General features: G+C 40.6%; 1 protein-coding gene across 1 annotated transcript in view; it reads left to right on the plus strand.

Annotated features, from left to right (window-relative positions):
- Window positions 1-18,777, plus strand: part of IPPK (inositol-pentakisphosphate 2-kinase) — a 34,077-nt gene that overhangs the window by 11,714 nt on the left and 3,586 nt on the right. Inside the window, exons 2-12 of the mRNA XM_056335732.1 lie at window positions 2,440-2,487; window positions 8,001-8,096; window positions 8,900-8,966; window positions 11,541-11,662; window positions 12,076-12,165; window positions 12,922-12,980; window positions 13,415-13,487; window positions 14,480-14,759; window positions 15,875-16,025; window positions 17,260-17,362; window positions 17,849-17,928. Of these exons, the coding sequence (XP_056191707.1) occupies window positions 2,440-2,487; window positions 8,001-8,096; window positions 8,900-8,966; window positions 11,541-11,662; window positions 12,076-12,165; window positions 12,922-12,980; window positions 13,415-13,487; window positions 14,480-14,759; window positions 15,875-16,025; window positions 17,260-17,362; window positions 17,849-17,928 (1,169 nt within the window). The remainder of the gene's footprint in view (window positions 1-2,439; window positions 2,488-8,000; window positions 8,097-8,899; window positions 8,967-11,540; window positions 11,663-12,075; window positions 12,166-12,921; window positions 12,981-13,414; window positions 13,488-14,479; window positions 14,760-15,874; window positions 16,026-17,259; window positions 17,363-17,848; window positions 17,929-18,777) is intronic.

Below are 18,777 nucleotides of genomic sequence, written 5' to 3' on the forward strand. Positions count from 1 at the left end.
AGTGACAACCTCTTAAGAAATCTCTTCTCTTCTGGATTTGGGCCATTCTTTGCATGCAGATAAGCATGTTACATATTTGATGTTCAATCTGTAAATACAAAAAAATCTGAGGCATTTAAGATAACTGACAAGAAACCTCCTGGCAATAACTGCCCACAATATTTCCAGTTAAAGAATTAGTCAAGTGAATCAGTAATGCAATAGCATGAAAAATGTGGGCCAATATTTTCAGTAGTAATAATTCTGAACCAGTTGGCATTTTCGACATTTCATGGGTTAACCTTTGTACTGTGGCAGTGTACTTGTGTAAAATGTGCATTGAATTGCGCGAAGGGGTGGATGTAGCTGAAAACTTCCCCTCAAAAAAGAAAAAATGTGAGTTTTTTTTATGGTGTTATTTTATTTAGTCCCATCATCTAGTGGTGCAGGCTGACTGGTTGAAGTGCATCTGTGACTGAAGAGTTTTGTTTGAACTTTGCTTTGTTTCCTTTTGACATCTTAAGACAAGCAGTGTATTCTTCTTTTGCCATATATAGTTTTGGCCATTTTATTCTAACATGACTCTTTGAGAAATTTGGTAACGAATAAACACTGTAGTGAGTCCTGTGAGAGAGATCGGATTTTCCAGAGTGGTGGCTGGAAGCTTATTGGCTGGGAACTGATTAAAAGATAAGTATCTACAACACCCTTGAAATACTACAGAATCAAGTTTCTGAGTTGATTAGAATTGATGATCGGATCACTCCATCACTGATCCACTGGCTTATGAATATTTAAAGCAGGGGATCCAAACTGTGGAAATACTGTAAAAATAACGCAGTGCATACACAGAGCGTACAGCTTATCAGGTCTGAGCTCTCTTACCCATGTGTAGGTCATAATGGGAGAAAAAGAGTAAATGTCACCCAGTAATCTCGTTAAACTGAACACTAATTACAACCACCGGGACTTACCTAGTTTGTTGTTGTGACACTTGTGCTGTTTTAGATCTTGTGGGACAAGTTGAATCAAAATTCAGCAAAGTAGCCTTCTACCTGAGAGTGTTTTCCAGATGTTGGTGAACTATGAGGTTTCTGCTGGCTTGAGACTTTCTAGATACCGAAGGGCTGTTTCTGGGTTTCACTAGCAGTGTCTGAATCCAGGTCTTGTTTTGTTAGTACTTTGGATTACATGCTGTCATCTGTTTTGCTTTTCTCCTCCTGCTCTTTCTCTACATGTTAGTAATTAAAGATAACTCCAGTTCTCTCCCACTCAGCACTGTCCAGAGACAGCTTTCAGCCCTGAAATATGGAATTTATCTGGTGCTGTCATGCTACGGGGAGGTTTTTTAACACCAAGTTATTTGGTAGGGAAAAAGTTTAGATTCCATAAACCTGAAGTGTAACTATGACGTTTTGTCTGCGAGTCTGAGTGCTAGTACTGTTTTGGTAGTGCTTTAAATAGAACATAGTCCTTTCTGGTGTGTCTGGGGTCCCAGTGGAGACACTGGGTGACTAAGGGGTAAATATAGAAAATGGCTGTTCGTGTCCACCTACTGTGGTGCCCAGTTGCTTTTATCCACGTCTTACCTGAATAGGTTGAAGTACCTCAGTGAGAGTATCTTGAGCATCAGCTGTTTGACTGGTCTGAGGTGTTGCCTTGCCTAGTAAGGTTGCAGGTTCCTTAACTTTAATGTAAAAATTTTAATGTAAAAAGTCTATTTAACAAGTGTATTGGTTAATTTCAGCAAGGTTTTATTGAGAAAAAGATACTTCAGGGGACTTACATGATAGAAGACACTCTCTTAATAGGCTGAAGGAGAAGGCCCTAATTGACACAGGACAGCTAAAAAATATTTTTTTTCTGAACTCTTAAAAATAAAGGCTGAGGATGTTTTTAGAATTTGTGTACTTTGAAAATATGAATGTGTTTGAATTATTACAAAATCTGATAAAATTGTAAAAATGACAAATTAATGATCTTTTTAAAAGATAAAAACATTTGGAAACCCGCTGCATTTGTTGTTGTGTTACATGTTTACTCTTTGGAAGTTTAGAAGTAGCAGGTTTCAGTTTTTGTAAGTACAGCTACGTAACTACTGTGGGTATCCTAAGTCTCTCCTTAATATTTTGTAGTTGTAATTTGCCGATACTGTAAGTGGGTGATACCTAAGTGGTTCTTGCACTTTTTTTCCCCCCCAAAGACCTTTGGCACAATAATGCTAGGGTGTTTTTCTGATTGATCCTGTGTTTTACCACATTCTCAGAGGGGTGCTGCGAGCTCAGGGAGTGTTTCCCCAGCTACACTTGGTGACAAAATGCCTATTTTGCTTTTCTTCTTCCCACCCCCCCCCCCAGTTTCTCAGATGAGGTAGATTGGGGAATTAGACAATTGTGCTGTTCAGATATTATGATGTACTTAAATGCTAATGAAACTATATTCTTTCCTATCTTTCTTTAGCGCTGTGTGGTGCTGCGGTTTTTGAAGTTCCCCCCAAATCAGAATAAGGTAAGATTCAAGATGTACTGTCGATAAAAGCTCTCAGGTAAGCTGATAATCAAGTCCCAGGAGACACAGGAAACCTGTGGAAGAACTGTGAGTGATAGGAGTAAGAACAAGGGGATGTTTTGAAATGTGCCTGTGTTTCAGGAGTTTTAGCAACAGGGGGAAATTTGAGGTGGCCTTACGTAACTAAGATTATGTGACTACTGATACCAAGGCCTTTGTGCAGGACAGGTTGTAAGACTGCAATGTGTAGAAGGTGCAGCTTTCTGTAAGGATAGCTGTGGCAACAGAGAAGGCGTTAATGTTGCATATCAACGGGCGAGAGTGCAGCGATGCTGAGGAAGAAATGTCAGGTTTACTGACTGTTGCTGGGTGGGATGGAATAGCAGTAGTACGGGACTGGTGTGGAGGTAACGGTCTGCTGTTGACTTGACTGTTCAGTAGCTGAAAAGCCGTGGAATTTGGACAAAGATATGAAATATTCACAAAATAGCCTTCATCATTGAGTGATTTTGGTGTCTTGTCTGTTGCAAAAAGGACGTGGCTGGACATGCTCTGCCAGTTTCTTGCACGGTGGCAGAAGGTTTTTCTGCTTGGGAAGGAACTGAAGTGAGTTACCTTAAATTTGCTTTAACAGGGATAACAAATGATCAAGATTCAAAGGTGGAGGCTAAAAGGGAAGTGTCCACACGGTGCTGCAAGGGGGGGAAAAAAAAAAAAAGAGCACAAGAGACAGGAGGTTCGAGTTCAGCCATTTCCTCAACCTCCTGAGTAGCCTTCAGGGTGTGCTACCTGAGATAGACAGGATGGCTTGGGTTACAGACGCTTCTGAACCACAGCTTTGTAAGGTCCAGTGGCAGACTTGTTTTGATAAGGAAATATAAAAAGCATTATGGCTATGCTGAGAGCTGGGGAGAGGGAGTGCTTAATTTTAGGAAAAAAGAAACAAGGATAAATGTCAAGTACACTTGTAGGAAGGGCTTCTGCTTAGATCAGGGAGATGAATGCACGATGCATTCAGTTCAATGAGGGACAAAAGAAGTTTCTCAAGTAGATAAAGCAGAGGAAGGTTAAACCCATGAACAGTGCATGTATGAGTTATTTGATGGCCTTTCTGCTACTATTTTACTTGCAAAAAAGTCTGGTAAAACTAAAGTGTGGTTCAAGTAAGTTTTTGATCTGCTCATAGTGGCAAGATTTTAAAAAAGCATCCTGTGCTTCTGTAGTAGTCCAAGATAATAATGTTCAGAGTTTTTATGAGAACAGGGAAGAACCCAGGGGATTGGAAGAAAGGAAAACAGTGCCTATCTCAAATTCTTAATATAGCAGGGGAGAATTAGACCACAAGTTTAAGTAAAAAGTCAGCCTGTTGCCATTTAATGAAGAAAACAAAACAGAGTACCAGCTTCCCCCCCCCCCCCTTTTTTTTTTTTTAAAGTCCAAAGAGGTTGTTGCATAGTAATTGTTTTTAAAAAGTTGACAAAGTGTGACGAAGTTGCAAAGGAAGTCAGGAAGTGACTTTTCACAGTTACCCACCACAGTGTTGAAGCTGATAATACTTCTGTGGCCTGCTTTGGCGCACATATGATTTTTTTGGATTAGGATAGTGAAACACAAGAAAAAAATCTCCTGGGTGTGGTGTTCTGTTACTATTTGAATGCTGCTCAGGTTCTTGAATATTTTTTCCCCTTGCATAGTAATATTTATAAACTTGCTCAGAATCCTACCAAGCATAGAGACAGATCACAGCCAGTATTCTTGCAGGCTGTAGCTGATGAAGAACCATTTGCTTTTTAGAAACTGTTGGCAAAAATTCCAGTCAGAGTTGCCCCAGACAGACGCTCTTCTTACTATTGTGACAGCAAAAAGGCTATTTGTGGGTGCACACGGTGGTGGAGTGTGCCTCTGAACGTGTTTTAAACACTCTCTTGAATTCACACTCCGGATTGATAAATGCATCCTACCAGATCAAACTCCCCTCGTTAATGTAGAAGTGTTACATTTTGAGGACAGCTGGCCCAGCGTTTTGCATTTGCCTCATATTGTGATTGTGTGAACTTTGTGATACGCAATTCCTTTTGGTTTTGCCCTTTAAGTAGAAGATTAAGTAATTTGAATATGTTTAATTATTATGGTGATTTTGTGTGGTTTTTTTTTTTTTTAAAAAAAAAAGGATCAGTTTTTCTTGGAACAGAATGGAAGACTAAATATTTTATCTTCAAATCGGTAAACAAGACCTGAACTATGAGAGTTTTTGGACAAACTCGGATGTAGCAACATGACAGCTGTAGAGGATAAAATGTTTCTTAGGTATAAACTGTATTCCTGACTAGTGCAAGATGAGTTAGGATACGGAGTGTTATGTGTCTGTGCATGATGCAGCTCATCTGGTGTAAAGCAAGAAGCAGCTGAAGCAAAATATTTTCTAGTAAGATGCGTACTGAAATTCAGATGTGGACAAATAGGTCAGTGTCTTATGTGTAACTCTTTTGGAAAAGATAAAGTCTGGGCACTGCTTTGTATTTTTACTGTTCGGTTATGAATTTGGGACTAGGTAATTTAGTAGTGAACAAGGTGGTGTTATTGCAAATTGTAATCTTAGTGCTACAATTCAGTGTTTTAATGAAAAATACTCATAATCAATAATCAATCTTGAATTTCTTGTGGAACATCAAGCATCAGGACTCATGGAATGATTTTAATTGCATATTGCCAGTTTTAGTATATGAGTCTTCTGCATGAAGTAATTTTTTGCCTTTTCATTGTGTAGAACCTATTTGATGAGTTTTAGTGTTTTACTAAGTGAGGTGGCAGCTTTGCATCTTAGTGTTTTTTGATGTTGAAAGGTGATGCTTCAGTGGTCTGCTAGTTGTTTTTTTGTTTAGAGCAGCTCAAATTTACTTGCTCTTAAAAGGTGAGTAAATCATGAACTTGATTTGTAATTTTGAAGTTGTATTGATCTTTTGAAGTGGCGAGTCCTTCCTTGTAGTAGTAGTAGTACCACTAGTAAATGTCCTGATTTTCCGAAATGCTTATTTCCCAATATGTGTGTGTATACACATAAATATGTATAAATAAATAAATAAATACCCCCCCCCCCCCCCCCAAACCCAAGCCTTTGGGTACTGTGTACATCAGCAAACCAGGTCAGAATAACCTGTAAGTGGGGGCGAATTAGCTGAGATTTGTTATGGTATGAGATGATGTAATATTCCTTCTCACCATTCAGAATTTTAAGTTAAAGAAAAGGTTATGTTGTCAGTAAGGGGGCAGAAATCTGTGTATGAATTGTAGCGTTTGCTATAGTATGTGCTCAGAATTGCTTTCCCATTTCATCAGGTGAGGAAGATACTGTAATTATTGGTGTTTTAAATTGCTGGAGGGTTTCTCCTCTGCAAAGCAACTTCTTCCCCAGGCTAGGACAAACGGAAGGCAAGGGGAGATGGGTAACAGCATGTTTGCAGCCTGCTCAGGGGGAGAGCAGAGGGGTGGGGAGCAGGGATGTCCCCCGTGGTGGTCCCCTCTGCCTCCTGGCCAGGAGAAGTGAAGGGTGCTGGCTGCTGGCAGCCCTCTGATGGATCTTGGTGTGTTCAGCACTTGCCACGGGGGCACTGGCCACCTGGGAAGTGCAGATTGAGCCATGCTGCTGTAAAAGATCCTTTTGCATACCCGTGTGGGTGGCCTGCTTGCACATCTTGTTGCCTATTAATTTTTTTTTTCTTAAATACGCTTCTTCAGACCACATGATTGCACTTGACAAAGTTATTCAGGCATCATAGTGTGTGTTTTGTTCTAAGGCTCAAGTAGTGGAAGATTGCCTGTTGTGAAGAGACTCTAAGCTTGTTTTGGCTCTCTTAAAAGGATTCAGGGAGAGCTGTTCTGAGAAACAACTCCAGGTACAACATGCCAGGCATTCTAAAGAACAAGTGCTGTCCTGACCTTTATAGAATGATGGAAATTCTGTGTAAGTGCTTTGGGAAAATTGTGTTTTTCCTACTTGCTGCCAAGGACTGGGTTTTTGGGTCAGTGCTTTGTATACCAAGGTAACGGTATGTAGTACTGTATGTTAATGAAGTAAGCGTGTAGTAATGTATATTGCTGTAGTAACTTTACTTTCCGTACACCATTATTGGGTATTGAAGTATTGTGTATTGCTGCTTCAGTCTGGAAAACAAATCCTGCTAGATGAAGAATACTAAACCTGGTATGTAATCTTAGCAGACCCGTGTTACAGTAACAAACTAATCTTTCTTAGTGGTACACAAGTTGTGTAAGTTTGTTAGGTAACAAACCCTTTTGGTGAAAAAAAAAATACTTGCCTATTGTGATGGTATTATAAAACAAAGTTAGTAAGATTGTCTGGTTAGTGACAATCTCCTTTTACCTATAAACGGTTTTAATTTATGTTAGATGTGGTCCTTCCTCCTTTCTCTAGACTTTTGTCATTATCTGGGTGTTGTCGTCCTAGCATTTTATTTTCTCTTACTCTGCTCTGTTTTTTGTTTGTTTTTTGTTTTGTTTTTTTTTTTTTTCCTCCTGCTTGTGGTGTTTTTCCTGTCTGATTTTCTAACTTGGACATGAGTGTTGCACTTTCTCTTCCTCCACTGTTACTTAATCCCAAGAGTAAATCTATATGGTTCAGAGCTTTACATCTTACAGTGGTAGGCAGGGTAGTGCTTTTCCAGAAAAGCTTTGTGTTACACAGGGACACAGGAGCTTGGAGATTGTTTGTCTTAATAAAATACTGTGCAGAGAACCAGAGTGTGCTAGAGTGCTGGGAATGGGATAATACTGTTGTAAAGCTGCTCTGCTACCTCTCATGAGCAGAAGTCTGTCAAAGTCAGACTGCGCTAGTGTTACTGTCCTGCTTCCAGTACTCATCCAGCTTTGTTTCTTTCTAGCTTGGCATTTTTGTCTTCTAGAACAACTTCGGTGGTCCCTTATAGATGCATAACAGAATTAATGGAAGATAAGATTCTAATAAGATTTTTCATTGTCTGGGGCAGGATGTGGGGCGGGTGGCAAATTCTGTACTTGTTCATGCAGAGGTTTGCGATGTGGTTCAGTCTTTGCGGCTGCTCTCTTCCAAATCTCCAAGCGATGTTCTGTAACACTCCGAGCCTCTCCTGCGCGTAACCTGTTTGGTACGAAGGCATGTTGTGCATCTCTCTTGACTATTGTAGTTCTTTGAGCTGTTTTAGGAGTAATGGTAAAAGATGGTAGATCTTGAGTAACCTCCCCCTCTTCCACCTTCTTCATTGTCTCTGTCCTTTTTCCCCTGAAACTTAATAAGAATTGTCTCTCCTGACCGTTTTCCCGTTTATCCCAGCCTTTCAGGCAGCAGTAGGGAGACAAGTGTCGCGCATTTCATGTGTCCGTTTAATTTCAGCGTGCAGTGACCAACCAAACTCAGTAGAGGAATTGAGCTACTTTGCTACATCATTGAGTAGCAGGTATATGTATGCCTGAGTGTTATCATTATTTCATAGTTAAATTATCATGTTTCTGTCTTCCAGACTTCAGAGGAAATACTACACCATCTGCAAAACATTGTAGACTTTGGAAAACATGTCATGAAGCAGTTCTTCGGCGAGAACTATGTTCACCATGGGGTAAATATTTTACTCTTAAAATAAATGGCTTATGCATTGCAAACACTGAAATGTTTTGGGGAACACTGAATGCCAGCAAAAGGGACTAATAGGGTTTGCAGATCTTCCCAAGCAAGATACACAGACAGAGACACAGGAGGCATTTGGATCAGAACGAGGATCCTGCTCTGTGCTGATCAGGTGATTAGATTGTACTCAGTGATTTGAGCTATTTCAAGTTATTAATGAAAAGAGTGGTCATTTCTTTGCCTTGCATAAGGCCAGAAGTGTGTGAGAGGGAGGTTTTTAGGCTAGCTGCAAAACAAGGGGAGAAAGCTGGTTCATGTAAATTGTCTACAATTTTGTGCAGTCAGAGGCAACCTTTTTCCTTGCTACTCACTCTGTTCTTCAGGGCAGCCAGGTCTCGTTAACAGGTACCTGAGTGGAAAAGTTACAACTTCTCTTGGAACTTGTTACACAATTGTGCCTTGGAAGGGCGAGATGTGAGACATGGGATGGGATGAAATGGGACTTTTTCACTTGTAAAAAGGACAAAATGATGCAGGTTTCTTCATGATATTGAACTTTCACCGCAAATACTTTTTTATGCGTTTATTTATATTAGTTCTTGGTTTTCATAGTGGAGTAAATACTGCATATAATCGCAGGTACAGGTCTTCATATAGACAGTTAATCAGAAGGAGAAGCTGCTGACTATAGTGTACTGTTGTTAATATCCACGGAACTTCAGTATTCCATTTTAAGACCTCCAAACTGGATATTTTAGTGTTGAAATACATTTTTTCTTTTCTTTATTTTAATAGGAAATTATTCAACTGCCTTTAGACTTCGTAAGACAGCTCTGTTTAAAAATTCAGCCAGAGAGGCCAGGTAAGTGCCGGGGTAGAATTAGAAAGGGGGTCTTCCTCAAGCTGTAAAGCATTTTGCTTTGTTGTAAAGTAAAAAAGCATCATACCTCCGAATATGAGGAAACTTTTTTACTTGGACAATGACAAGTTGAAAATTTGTTGTGAAAAAATCATTGTGTCCTAGAATTAAAAGTTGCATCTGATAACAGTTTCATCAAACTGGGGGAAGGCATCCTCTGTAAGCCTCTGTGTGTGTTAATTCTTGAACAAGCCTGAAGTCAGGGAAGGAGGTGGAAGATGTGACCTGAAATAATTGTTTCAATTCCATCGGTTCCTTCTCCTGGACTGGCAGGAGAGCTTTGGAAGGAAGATAGTTTCAGAAACTCCACGCTAAATTGCTTGTTTTCAATATTAGTATTTCACTTGAGGCTAAGCATCTCACGTGAGTTACAGCACTCGAGCGCTGTGCAACTTCACACTCTCGTTCCTGATAGCTGGATGTGCCTCACTGCAAAGGGTTGCAGTCTCACAGGCTGTGCTCCCTTTGAAGTGTAACGAGCATCTCTGGGATATGAGGCTGTGCTTGATTACTCCCAACTCCTACACGGTGCTTTTGGGGTCCCTATCCAGAGGTGAAGTGCAAGTGTGCTTTTCTAGTCCCCTGACCGTGGGGGATTGAAGGAGATCAGTGTGCAAAGTAAGGGTGCGCTCACCTTGTGAAACCTTCTGGAACATGCTGTGAGACCTGGAAGCCTGGCAATCTCCGATGCGTTCGGTGTGAAGTGCTACAGAATTTGGTGTCGTCATTCTTAGTCAGCAGCACTTGGGTGCATTGTTCTCTGTGTGTGGCTGGCGGGAAGTACAGTCAGGTGGAATCTCTAAAATGGGCAAGGAGAAGGTATCCCTCATTGGTGTGTTCATCTTACGTTCTCAGACGTTCTTGAGAACAGCCAGAAACTCCTGCTTTAGCAAAGTTCCTTGAAGAAAAATGTGGCATGAAATCAAAGTACTGTAGCCAGTACTTTGATGCCTTTGATCCAGGAAAAAATGGAATTAATTTACATATAGTGAGCACAGGATACTCCATTGCTGACTTGACCTCAACTTTTTGAGAAACAATTCCATAGTACCAGAAACCAGCCAGGCAAGTTGATCATACTCTGGCAGAAGTGAATGATAGAATTTGGTTTTATTTCTTAAATTTTGCGTGTCCACATCTCCTGGGGTTTCTTTAGACAAAGAAATGTGGTTCTGAGGAGCTGTCCAAGTGCTTTACAACAGCAAATCTCGCTTTTTAACAGGATTAGAAAAAAAAACAAACCCACAAACCTTGAGGAAAGAATTTCCTGTACTACTACCTTTCACATAAGCCTGTCTAACTTAGGAAGGTACTTCTCTAATACTCCAGATTTCTGGGTCTTCTGATTTGTCAAGTGGCTTTCAGCTGAATGTGGATGTGCTTTTGCTTTAAATTTAGAAAAAGAAAACAAACCCCAGCATTTTGGTGGTAAAAGAAGGTTTCTTCTTGCCCATCCTAGTGAAGTACAGCTTGTAATAGCAGGCTGATGCCTATGAGGCTTCAGTTTCTGAGATATTTTTTTTTTTTTCTATTGCAGTGTATTTTTCAGAATGGTCATTTTTCTTGGCAAAGGAAACTATAACAGAACCCATGTATTCTGTCTGTCTCTTTAGTAACAGGTATTTGAAAATCTAGGAGTGTATGTTCTTGTTAAATTTGAATTAAAATTTCGCAGACCTTTCTCTGTCCCAAAGGATGCGTGTGGAGGGAGGTTATTTAAAGGCTTTTTCTACAAAAAGCCTCTTAATCTTAGTTTGAAACAGTTTTGCTACTTCATTTCTTCTTGGGATTGTTAATCTGGACTATATTAAAAAAACACTGATTTTAAAAGGGTGGTCTCTCTTAGCAGAGGAAATTCTTCTTCTGAGTTGTGAGCTTGTGAGGAAGGGGAAGGTAACTTTTGTTCCTTTTGTGTGTGTGTGGGTTGGTTTTTTTTTTTTACCTATTTATTATTTTGATGTGAACACTGGAATGGCTAGGATGAGACTAGACTAAGGAGCTGAGCAAAGCCACCTGCAGGTTCTGTTCAGGTTTACACTTTCTCCTGAGCTTCTGAGCAGTTTGATATTCTTGCCAGTTTTCAGATTCCTACTGACTAGGCTGAGAGATGGTAGTCCATGCAGTTTTCATAAGCAAACATGAGATCACGTCTTGGAATACAGTAGTAAGTCTCTTTACCCATTGTTGGCCGACTGAACATGCTCCCTTGCTGTTTCAGGCCTCGCTGAGATGTTTCTTGGGATGAGCTGGGAGCCGGCCATTCAGAGCAGCTCTTGAGACACTCTGTTGAGACCCTCCATGTGCCGCTGGCACTGCTGGGGAAACAGAGAACAGGCGGCGGTAATGGGGAGGGCAAACTCATGCAAGTGCATAATTAGCTAAAGCCTGCTAAACCGTGTCCTGTCTTTCTGAGTTGGTTCCCGCACCCCTATCCGGCGAACGAGATAAAACCAGAGCCAAAGAAACCTCCACTCACCTAATTTTCTGGTTTGTGTTGGGTTGTCTTGTTTTCCCCAGAGTCTCGCTGTGATAAAGATATGGATACTCTTAGTGGTTATGCAATGTGCCTTCCGAATCTCACCCGGCTGCAGACCTACCGATTTGTGGAACACCGGCCCATCCTCTGCATAGAGATAAAGGTACGAACGGGAGGAGATCCTTCTGGGGGTTGTGCTTCCGTTTTTAAAGTACATTCTGACCAGAGCAGTTTCAAAGGAATGCAGGAGTGGGATAAGGCGTTCCTCACCGCTTTCACTGTGACCCGTTAGGATAAAATATCGCCCTCCCTCTTCCAATTCCTGATCTTTCAAAACTTGGGAAATTCCCAGGCATTACTAGGCTTTCTTGTAGACCACCTGAGTGGTCCTTATTTCTTAAGTGAAGACTCTAAAATAATTTGGAATAATATACATCTTTTAAATGTTGGGTGTTGACTTTTAAAAAATATTATTTATTTTCCTTTAACTGGGAAGATTTGCATATTGTGTGCCCGTATGTTTCTATAAAGAAATAAGTTTGTATTTAGAATAATTTGTTTGTTTGTTTGTTTTAGCCAAAGTGTGGCTTCATTCCTTTTTCCAGCCATGTTTCACAGGAGATAAAGCACAAGGTGTGTCGCTACTGTATGCATCAGCATCTAAAGGTAACTTTTTTTAAGCCATCCTGCTTTCCATTGACTGTACTGTGCTTTATTTGCTATTCCGGTCTTGCTTTCCTGTTGAAACTTGCTTAAATCTTCCATATGACTAAAGATATTAGGTGGATACACATCTGCATTGCTGGGTGTGAATCTCTTTAGTGAGAGATGGAACAAGTTCTGTGGGAAGCTGGAAGCAAACAAATACAATATTACTCTTTGAGGACTACTAACACTATTATCATAGGACCATAGGCTGGTTTAGGCTGGAAGGGACCTCAAAGATCACCCGGTCCCCTCCCCCCGCCAGCCCAGGCTGCTCCCAGCCCCATCCAGCCTGGCCTTGGGCACTGCCAGGGATGGGGCACATTGACTGGGTGAACTCTGGTTTTAAATTTCCTTTCAAGTACAGCTCACCAAATGCGTGGTGGCATTCTTGTAACTTACACCAGCACGTAACGCACACCCGACTCATTTGAGTAACATCCATTATGTGTCTGAAATGGTGTAACTGTGCCTTACTGTAATTGAATGCAACCTTTCTCCACACTTTCCATTTGTGAATGTGATTTGCATGACTTGAGCTAAATATGACCAGGAAGACCCACAGGAGTCTCTTTTTGAAATTTTACATTCAAAGGGTTTTAAATGTCACGGGACTTCTGAGGACAGGATGTTAGTGCCACACACCTGACTGTTAAATTAACTGAGAGTAGTTATTTCAGAAAGAGTGATTAACACAGCCGTGTGGGTTTTCAACAGGTAGCCAACGGAAAATGGAAGCGACCAAGTAAATACTGCCCGCTGGATCTCTTCTCAGGGTAAGGAAGCATGTAACAAATCTGTCTTTTTTTGCCAAAAAGATCTGTGTTAAAGAGGTCTTTCTCAGATTACTTTGACATTTATTATATTATTATTTAATTAACTATTAAGGATGATCAATGCCTGCTTGTCGGACTTTGACAGTGAATATTTCTGGTGCTGTGTACCTCTTTGCACCTATTTCAGGAATCAGAGTTGCTTATTAATGTACCGGTGCCTTTCACTGCATAACATGAAACCTAAGAGCTGTTTAGGTTACTCAGATTTGAAGTTCTAATTGCTGATAGTTACTTTGTCTTTGCAGAGACTTCAGCATGTGTAACATGCTTAATGGGTGTCCAGCTCTGATTCCAGGCTTGGTATAAACATCTAAAGGTTATGATAAAGCATTCTTGGATTTATATATATATATTTTTTTTTTTTTCCCCCCTAGAAATAAACAGAGAATGCACTTTGCTTTGAAAAGCTTATTACAGGAGGCACAGAACAACTTGAAAATATTTAAGGTAAACAATCAAATCTCTCTGCTTGCTTTTTTTGCCTTGGCTTTCAAACAATTTGACTTCAGCATCTGAACAGTCAAGATCCTACTTCAAACCTACAAATCGGCATCATCACTATTGGATCCCACCATGAGAAGAAAACAGGAAAATTCTTAGTTAGATTTCAAGTTAGGACAAGTAAGTAATTAATTTCCAGAACTAATTAGTCTGAAAGGATTGCCAAGGAACAACTAATAGAAAAAGACTTTTAAAGATGGCCAGAGTTTTAAAATGTTATGTGCTTCTTCAGGAGGAAGAAGATAGAGAAGTTTGCACGTTGTTGCAAATATTTTTTTTAAATTACTGTTACATGATTCATGCAGGCCAAATGCACAGCATGCCTCACTGAGGAAGTAAAAAGTTACCTTTTCTGTGACATTAATGTAGGAAAACTATAAAGTAGTAACTGATGGCTTATGCAGGTTTTCAGGTTTCTTGGAAATCAGATTCTTTACAGGTTTTTTCCAGTATAAAATGAACTATTTGAATTAAACTTGTATGAACTATCCTATTTTTTCTATTAGTGCAGGTAGCTATCACACCTTTTCTGTCCATTTTTATAGCCCTCCCTTTTCCCATCTGGCTTTTAACAGAAGGTTGTTTCATATGGAGCTTTTTCACTATTGACTTCCAGAAAGAAGCGATAGGAAAACGTGCTAAGTATCAGCTCACTGCTACTGTTCTGGTTACTTTTACAGTTGATTAAATTGGGAAAGTAGCACTTGATTTAAGCGGGCTTTTGGGTCCTAACTCATCAGATACCACAGGTAATAACCTTTGAAACTTAAGAGAGCAAATTTGTAAGCGATTTGGAATGTATTTGTATGCAGGCTGTTAAGCTAACAACACTTCTCTGTGCTACGTGTCTTAAAATATTACATCTGATGCTTTGATTAACTAAGTATGAATAACTGGATTTCACGAAGTGCCTAAACTTCTTTTTATCTCATTTGCAGAATGGGGAACTAATTTATGGCTGTAAAGATGACCAGGACTCTGTCTCTGACTGGAATGAACTTGCTCGTCACTTAAAACCTTTCTTTTTTCCTTCCAATGGGTTGGTCAGTGGACCACACTGTACAAGGACAATTGTTAAAGAACTAATCCATGTTATAACTATGACGCTACTAAGTAGTACTGATGCCTGCAGGGCAGGTGATATGAAGACAGTTCCCATTTCACAAGGAAGAAGCTACTGTGAAGCAAGTGCTTTCAATAAGGAGCTAGTAAGAAATGGTAAGAAATAATGTCTTGACCGTTGTCAGTAATTTACTGTTACCATCTAACGAGTCAGATCTTTCCCTCTCATTTGCTGTTTAATACCAGTGTGAAAAGAAACTGGAGTTTTAGTGACATTTAGAAAATGAGTTCTGAGCTGTGTAACTGCTAGATAACAGGTTTTAATATGACCTTGTCATGAGCACTTGTAGCACTGTACCTAATGAAGGGATAAAAACAAATTCAGAAGGTAGTAGAGGAAAAATGGAAGAAAATGCCAGTTGGAGCCGATAACCATCACAGGTATTTCGAGTGAGTAGGGCATTTTTGTGTTGTATGTGATGAAGTTTGGCTACTTTTGGTTGGTTTGTTACATGACACCCGTTTCTTGCCTTTCCCTGTGCCTCCTGTCAGCCCTCACCAGCTAGGGCATGGCTTGTTTTCTTTTCCTCTACAACTCTTCCCCTTGCAAAGAGAAAGGTACAAATACTGGAGGGAAGAGGAAAGGGAAGTAAGAATTGGAAAACTGTAAAAAATGTTAATTTCTCAGTGTGTAAGTTTTGTAAAGCTTTAATAATTCAACATGCTGCTAGTTACCCTAATTACTCAAACAGCGTGATTCTTCCTCTGCTTTTGAGGAAGATGTTTTGCATTGCTCATTGGTTTTGTTGTGTTGGAGAAAGAGCTGTCTTACAGAAATGAGAGTAAATACAAATCTCTTCATACTATTAGAGACCCAATATCTGAAATGCTAAATTATGTTCTGTCAGCAGTTCACACTGTTGAAAGTGAATTTGTGGTGGCTACAAATTAATCTAAAAAATTTCTCTTGCAGACTGAAACATGTAGATTGCAACGGAAGTGTGTATTTTTTGGTGGTTTATTTTTTTGAGTAATTTGTAGAGTTGTATACCAGGTATTTTATTCTGCAGTCAAGTATGTGCTGTATAAGCGTGCAGGTTAGTACATGCACATTAGCATTTGGAAACTGAAGTGTGCGGGGGTGTGTCCCCCCTCCCTGTGATGGGTCTAAAGAGTATCTGGGATTTGCTTTGTGAACAAGCACATATTGTGGCAAAATGGAGCAAAGATGACACTCATGTCTCCTTATTTGAAAATACATTTTCTTCTAGGTAAACATAAATTGGAAAGCTCTGGCTTACCGAGGGGTTGTCTCCTTTATAAAACCCTCCAGGCTCAGATGCTTGACATGCTGGATATTGAAGGACTCTATCCTTTGTACAGTAGAGTTGAACAGTACTTAGAGGAATCTCCTGAGGAGAGGTAAGACTTGATGGCTTTTCTTTTCAGTTCTGATTAAGTTGATATGCAGAGAAGACTGGCTGTGTGCAAACACTCTCTCTTGTTGTGTTGTATACAACCTTCCTTCATGGCATTGCATGTTCTGGATTTCTAAACTTGAAATGCCAGATAACATAGAAGATGAGTTTTGTTATTAAAAGTTTGCATGTTAGTCACTTTGGCCTGAATTTTCAAGTTATGATTGTGGGAAGTTCATAACAGGGTAAAAGAGGAGAATGCCCCGGTCCTTAGTAGTGGAGGTAGTGTATTTGAGAAAGATACAGTAAAATGGATGGTTGGTTTCTCCTGCTTTCGGTACCTGCAGAGCTAGGACTTTGCCTGCAGTAGTAGCAATGGTTTTACAGTCGCTCTGGAGCCTGTGTTGGCCAGCCTGCAAACTGCCCTTCACAACCCTGAATCTGATGCTCAGCAGCAGTCCAGCCTGTGCCTGCAGGACCTTACGCAGAAGGTGTGGACCTGCTGTTGCCCACCCTGCCCTCCTTGCATGATGAGAGCAGCTCCACGTGCCAGCCAGTACCCCCTCCACAAGTGATCAAATGGTACTTGAGGCACAAGAATCTTTATCTTACGGTGTTTCTTGCCTGGTGAAGAAATACCGGGCATTGCGAGCTGCTACGGTTGTTCTCAAATAAAGCCTTATTAATTGTAATAATAACTGCTGTAAAAAGCCTTGCCTAGAGGCTTGGGTCGTGGCGCTGCAGCGGCAGTTCCGGCGCTGCTCACACGGGGGCGCTGTGGCCCCGCGCGCCGCTGCTCGCGCTCCCCCGCCCCGCGTGCGGGGCTGCACGGTCCGTGATTTGAAAGCCCCTTCCGCGGGTGCGGAGTTCCATAGGGCTTCTGGGAGCTCCCGCAAACTGCTGGAAACTTTGACACTTACCCACTTCTGCAAAAATACTTTTCTGGTGGTGCTACACGGGTGGCAGTGGATTAAGAATGATTAATCTTTTAAAAAAACCCAACAAACAAACCCCAAACCAAGCCCCCAAACAAACCCACATCCTAAGCAGCAGCAAATCTTGAGCGATGTGAGAAGAGCAGGGTCTGGTCGTGCTGTCAGAGCTCCGTGTTTTAACCTGTTGCCATGTTTATTGGTGTTACTGTTGGTTTGTTCTAATCTGAGTGTTGCTGAAGAAGGATCTCACTGAAAACCAGTAAATCATCTTAGCTGTCTGTAAATCTTTTAAAATTTATTTAGAAGTACATTACAGATAGACGGACCTTACAATGAAGCATTTTATGAGAAGCTGCTAGATCTTTCAACTGAAGATGATGGGACAGTAGCATTTGCGTTAACAAAGGTACTTTTCCTCTGTGTGGTGGCGAAAGCTTATTTTGTCTGTCAATTTTAATAAACATCCGTCTCACTGACAGGGATGGATAGTGTGTCAGCACCACCTCTGGCTTGTCAGAGGTCTGTACGGTTGAAGTTCTTAATTGTGCCAGGGTGTATCTTTATAGCAGAAGCAGTTAAAACCAAAAACATTTAGCAACAGTTCTTGAGAGAGAGAAATTAAGCTGATTGTTGCCTTTCTAGAGAGGAAGTATTTCAATGAACCGGCACTGTTTTGGCCTTCAAGAAAAGTATTTGTAGCAAATAAACATGACTCTTACACAGGATACTGCAAAACCACTTGTTCATGCTAACCTCTTATTACAGAGAGAATTCCTAGCTCTTAAAGTACTAATATACTGAGCATACTAATGCCTTTAGTAAAGCATACTTTTCTTTATAAAAGGCAAATACACATACAAGAGAAAATTTGTGTTATTTTGACATTGTATAGGTGCAGCAGTACAGAATAGCGATGACTGCTAAAGACTGCTCCATCATGATTGCCCTTTCACCCTGTCTACAAGATGAATGGTAAGAGATACCTGCTTTGGGATGATTCCTGCTTTCCTAGAAATTGAAGATGTTTGCAGGGGTCAACTCAAGTAACTTTAAAAAAGGGGGGGGGGGGGGGTTTGGGGAGGGGGTGGTGGCAAAGTATTTGGCTGTGAGCGAATTAGGGGGGTAGAGTTCTGATTGAAGATGTTTAGGACAAATGTCTGTTTCTGAAGAGTTTCAAGTTGATAGGAGGGCTTAAGGTTTTATATTTACTCCCTCCTTGAAGTTTCAATTGGCCGTTTGTAGTAGATATACATGGTTTTAACTAGGTACAATTTTTCTGCCTTGGTGTCCTCATAGGAGAGATTGTTCAAGATGAGTTGCCTCTAACTGCCTAATTGGAATAAAGACAAGGCAGTAATCAAGGTGACATCTTTCATTGTAAAGCAGGAGGCTTTGCCACAATATTACCCATTTTGACTTGCGTCAGCAATAATAGTCTGCTCTTCTGTAGGGAAGTTTGCTTTAGCAAAGCCTTGTTGGTTCTAGAGAATATTGTTTTTTGCATTTGCCCTGCAGTTCCTGATTAAAATGTTCATCATGGAGATGACTTGTGCAGTGGTTGGCTTAAGTCCTCCATCCTTCAGTACGCTTGGACACTAGTTCTGATGCTAAATTTGTATTACCTTAGGAGCTGCAGCGATTCTTTCTGCTTCTGCTCGTCAGTAAGGCTGTTGCTTTGTATGCACACCAACTAGAAACAGATTAGTTTTACTAAATACAAAGACACAGTAACTGAGGGTAGTGTTTTGACTTAGGCTGTGTGGAAGCCCAAAGGAAAATGACTGGAAGAGGAGCTGGCCAGTTCACTTTGACTGGTGAAGC

This window comes from Falco biarmicus, chromosome 4 (genome assembly GCF_023638135.1).
Source record: "Falco biarmicus isolate bFalBia1 chromosome 4, bFalBia1.pri, whole genome shotgun sequence".
Classification (NCBI taxonomy): Eukaryota; Metazoa; Chordata; class Aves; order Falconiformes; family Falconidae; genus Falco; species Falco biarmicus.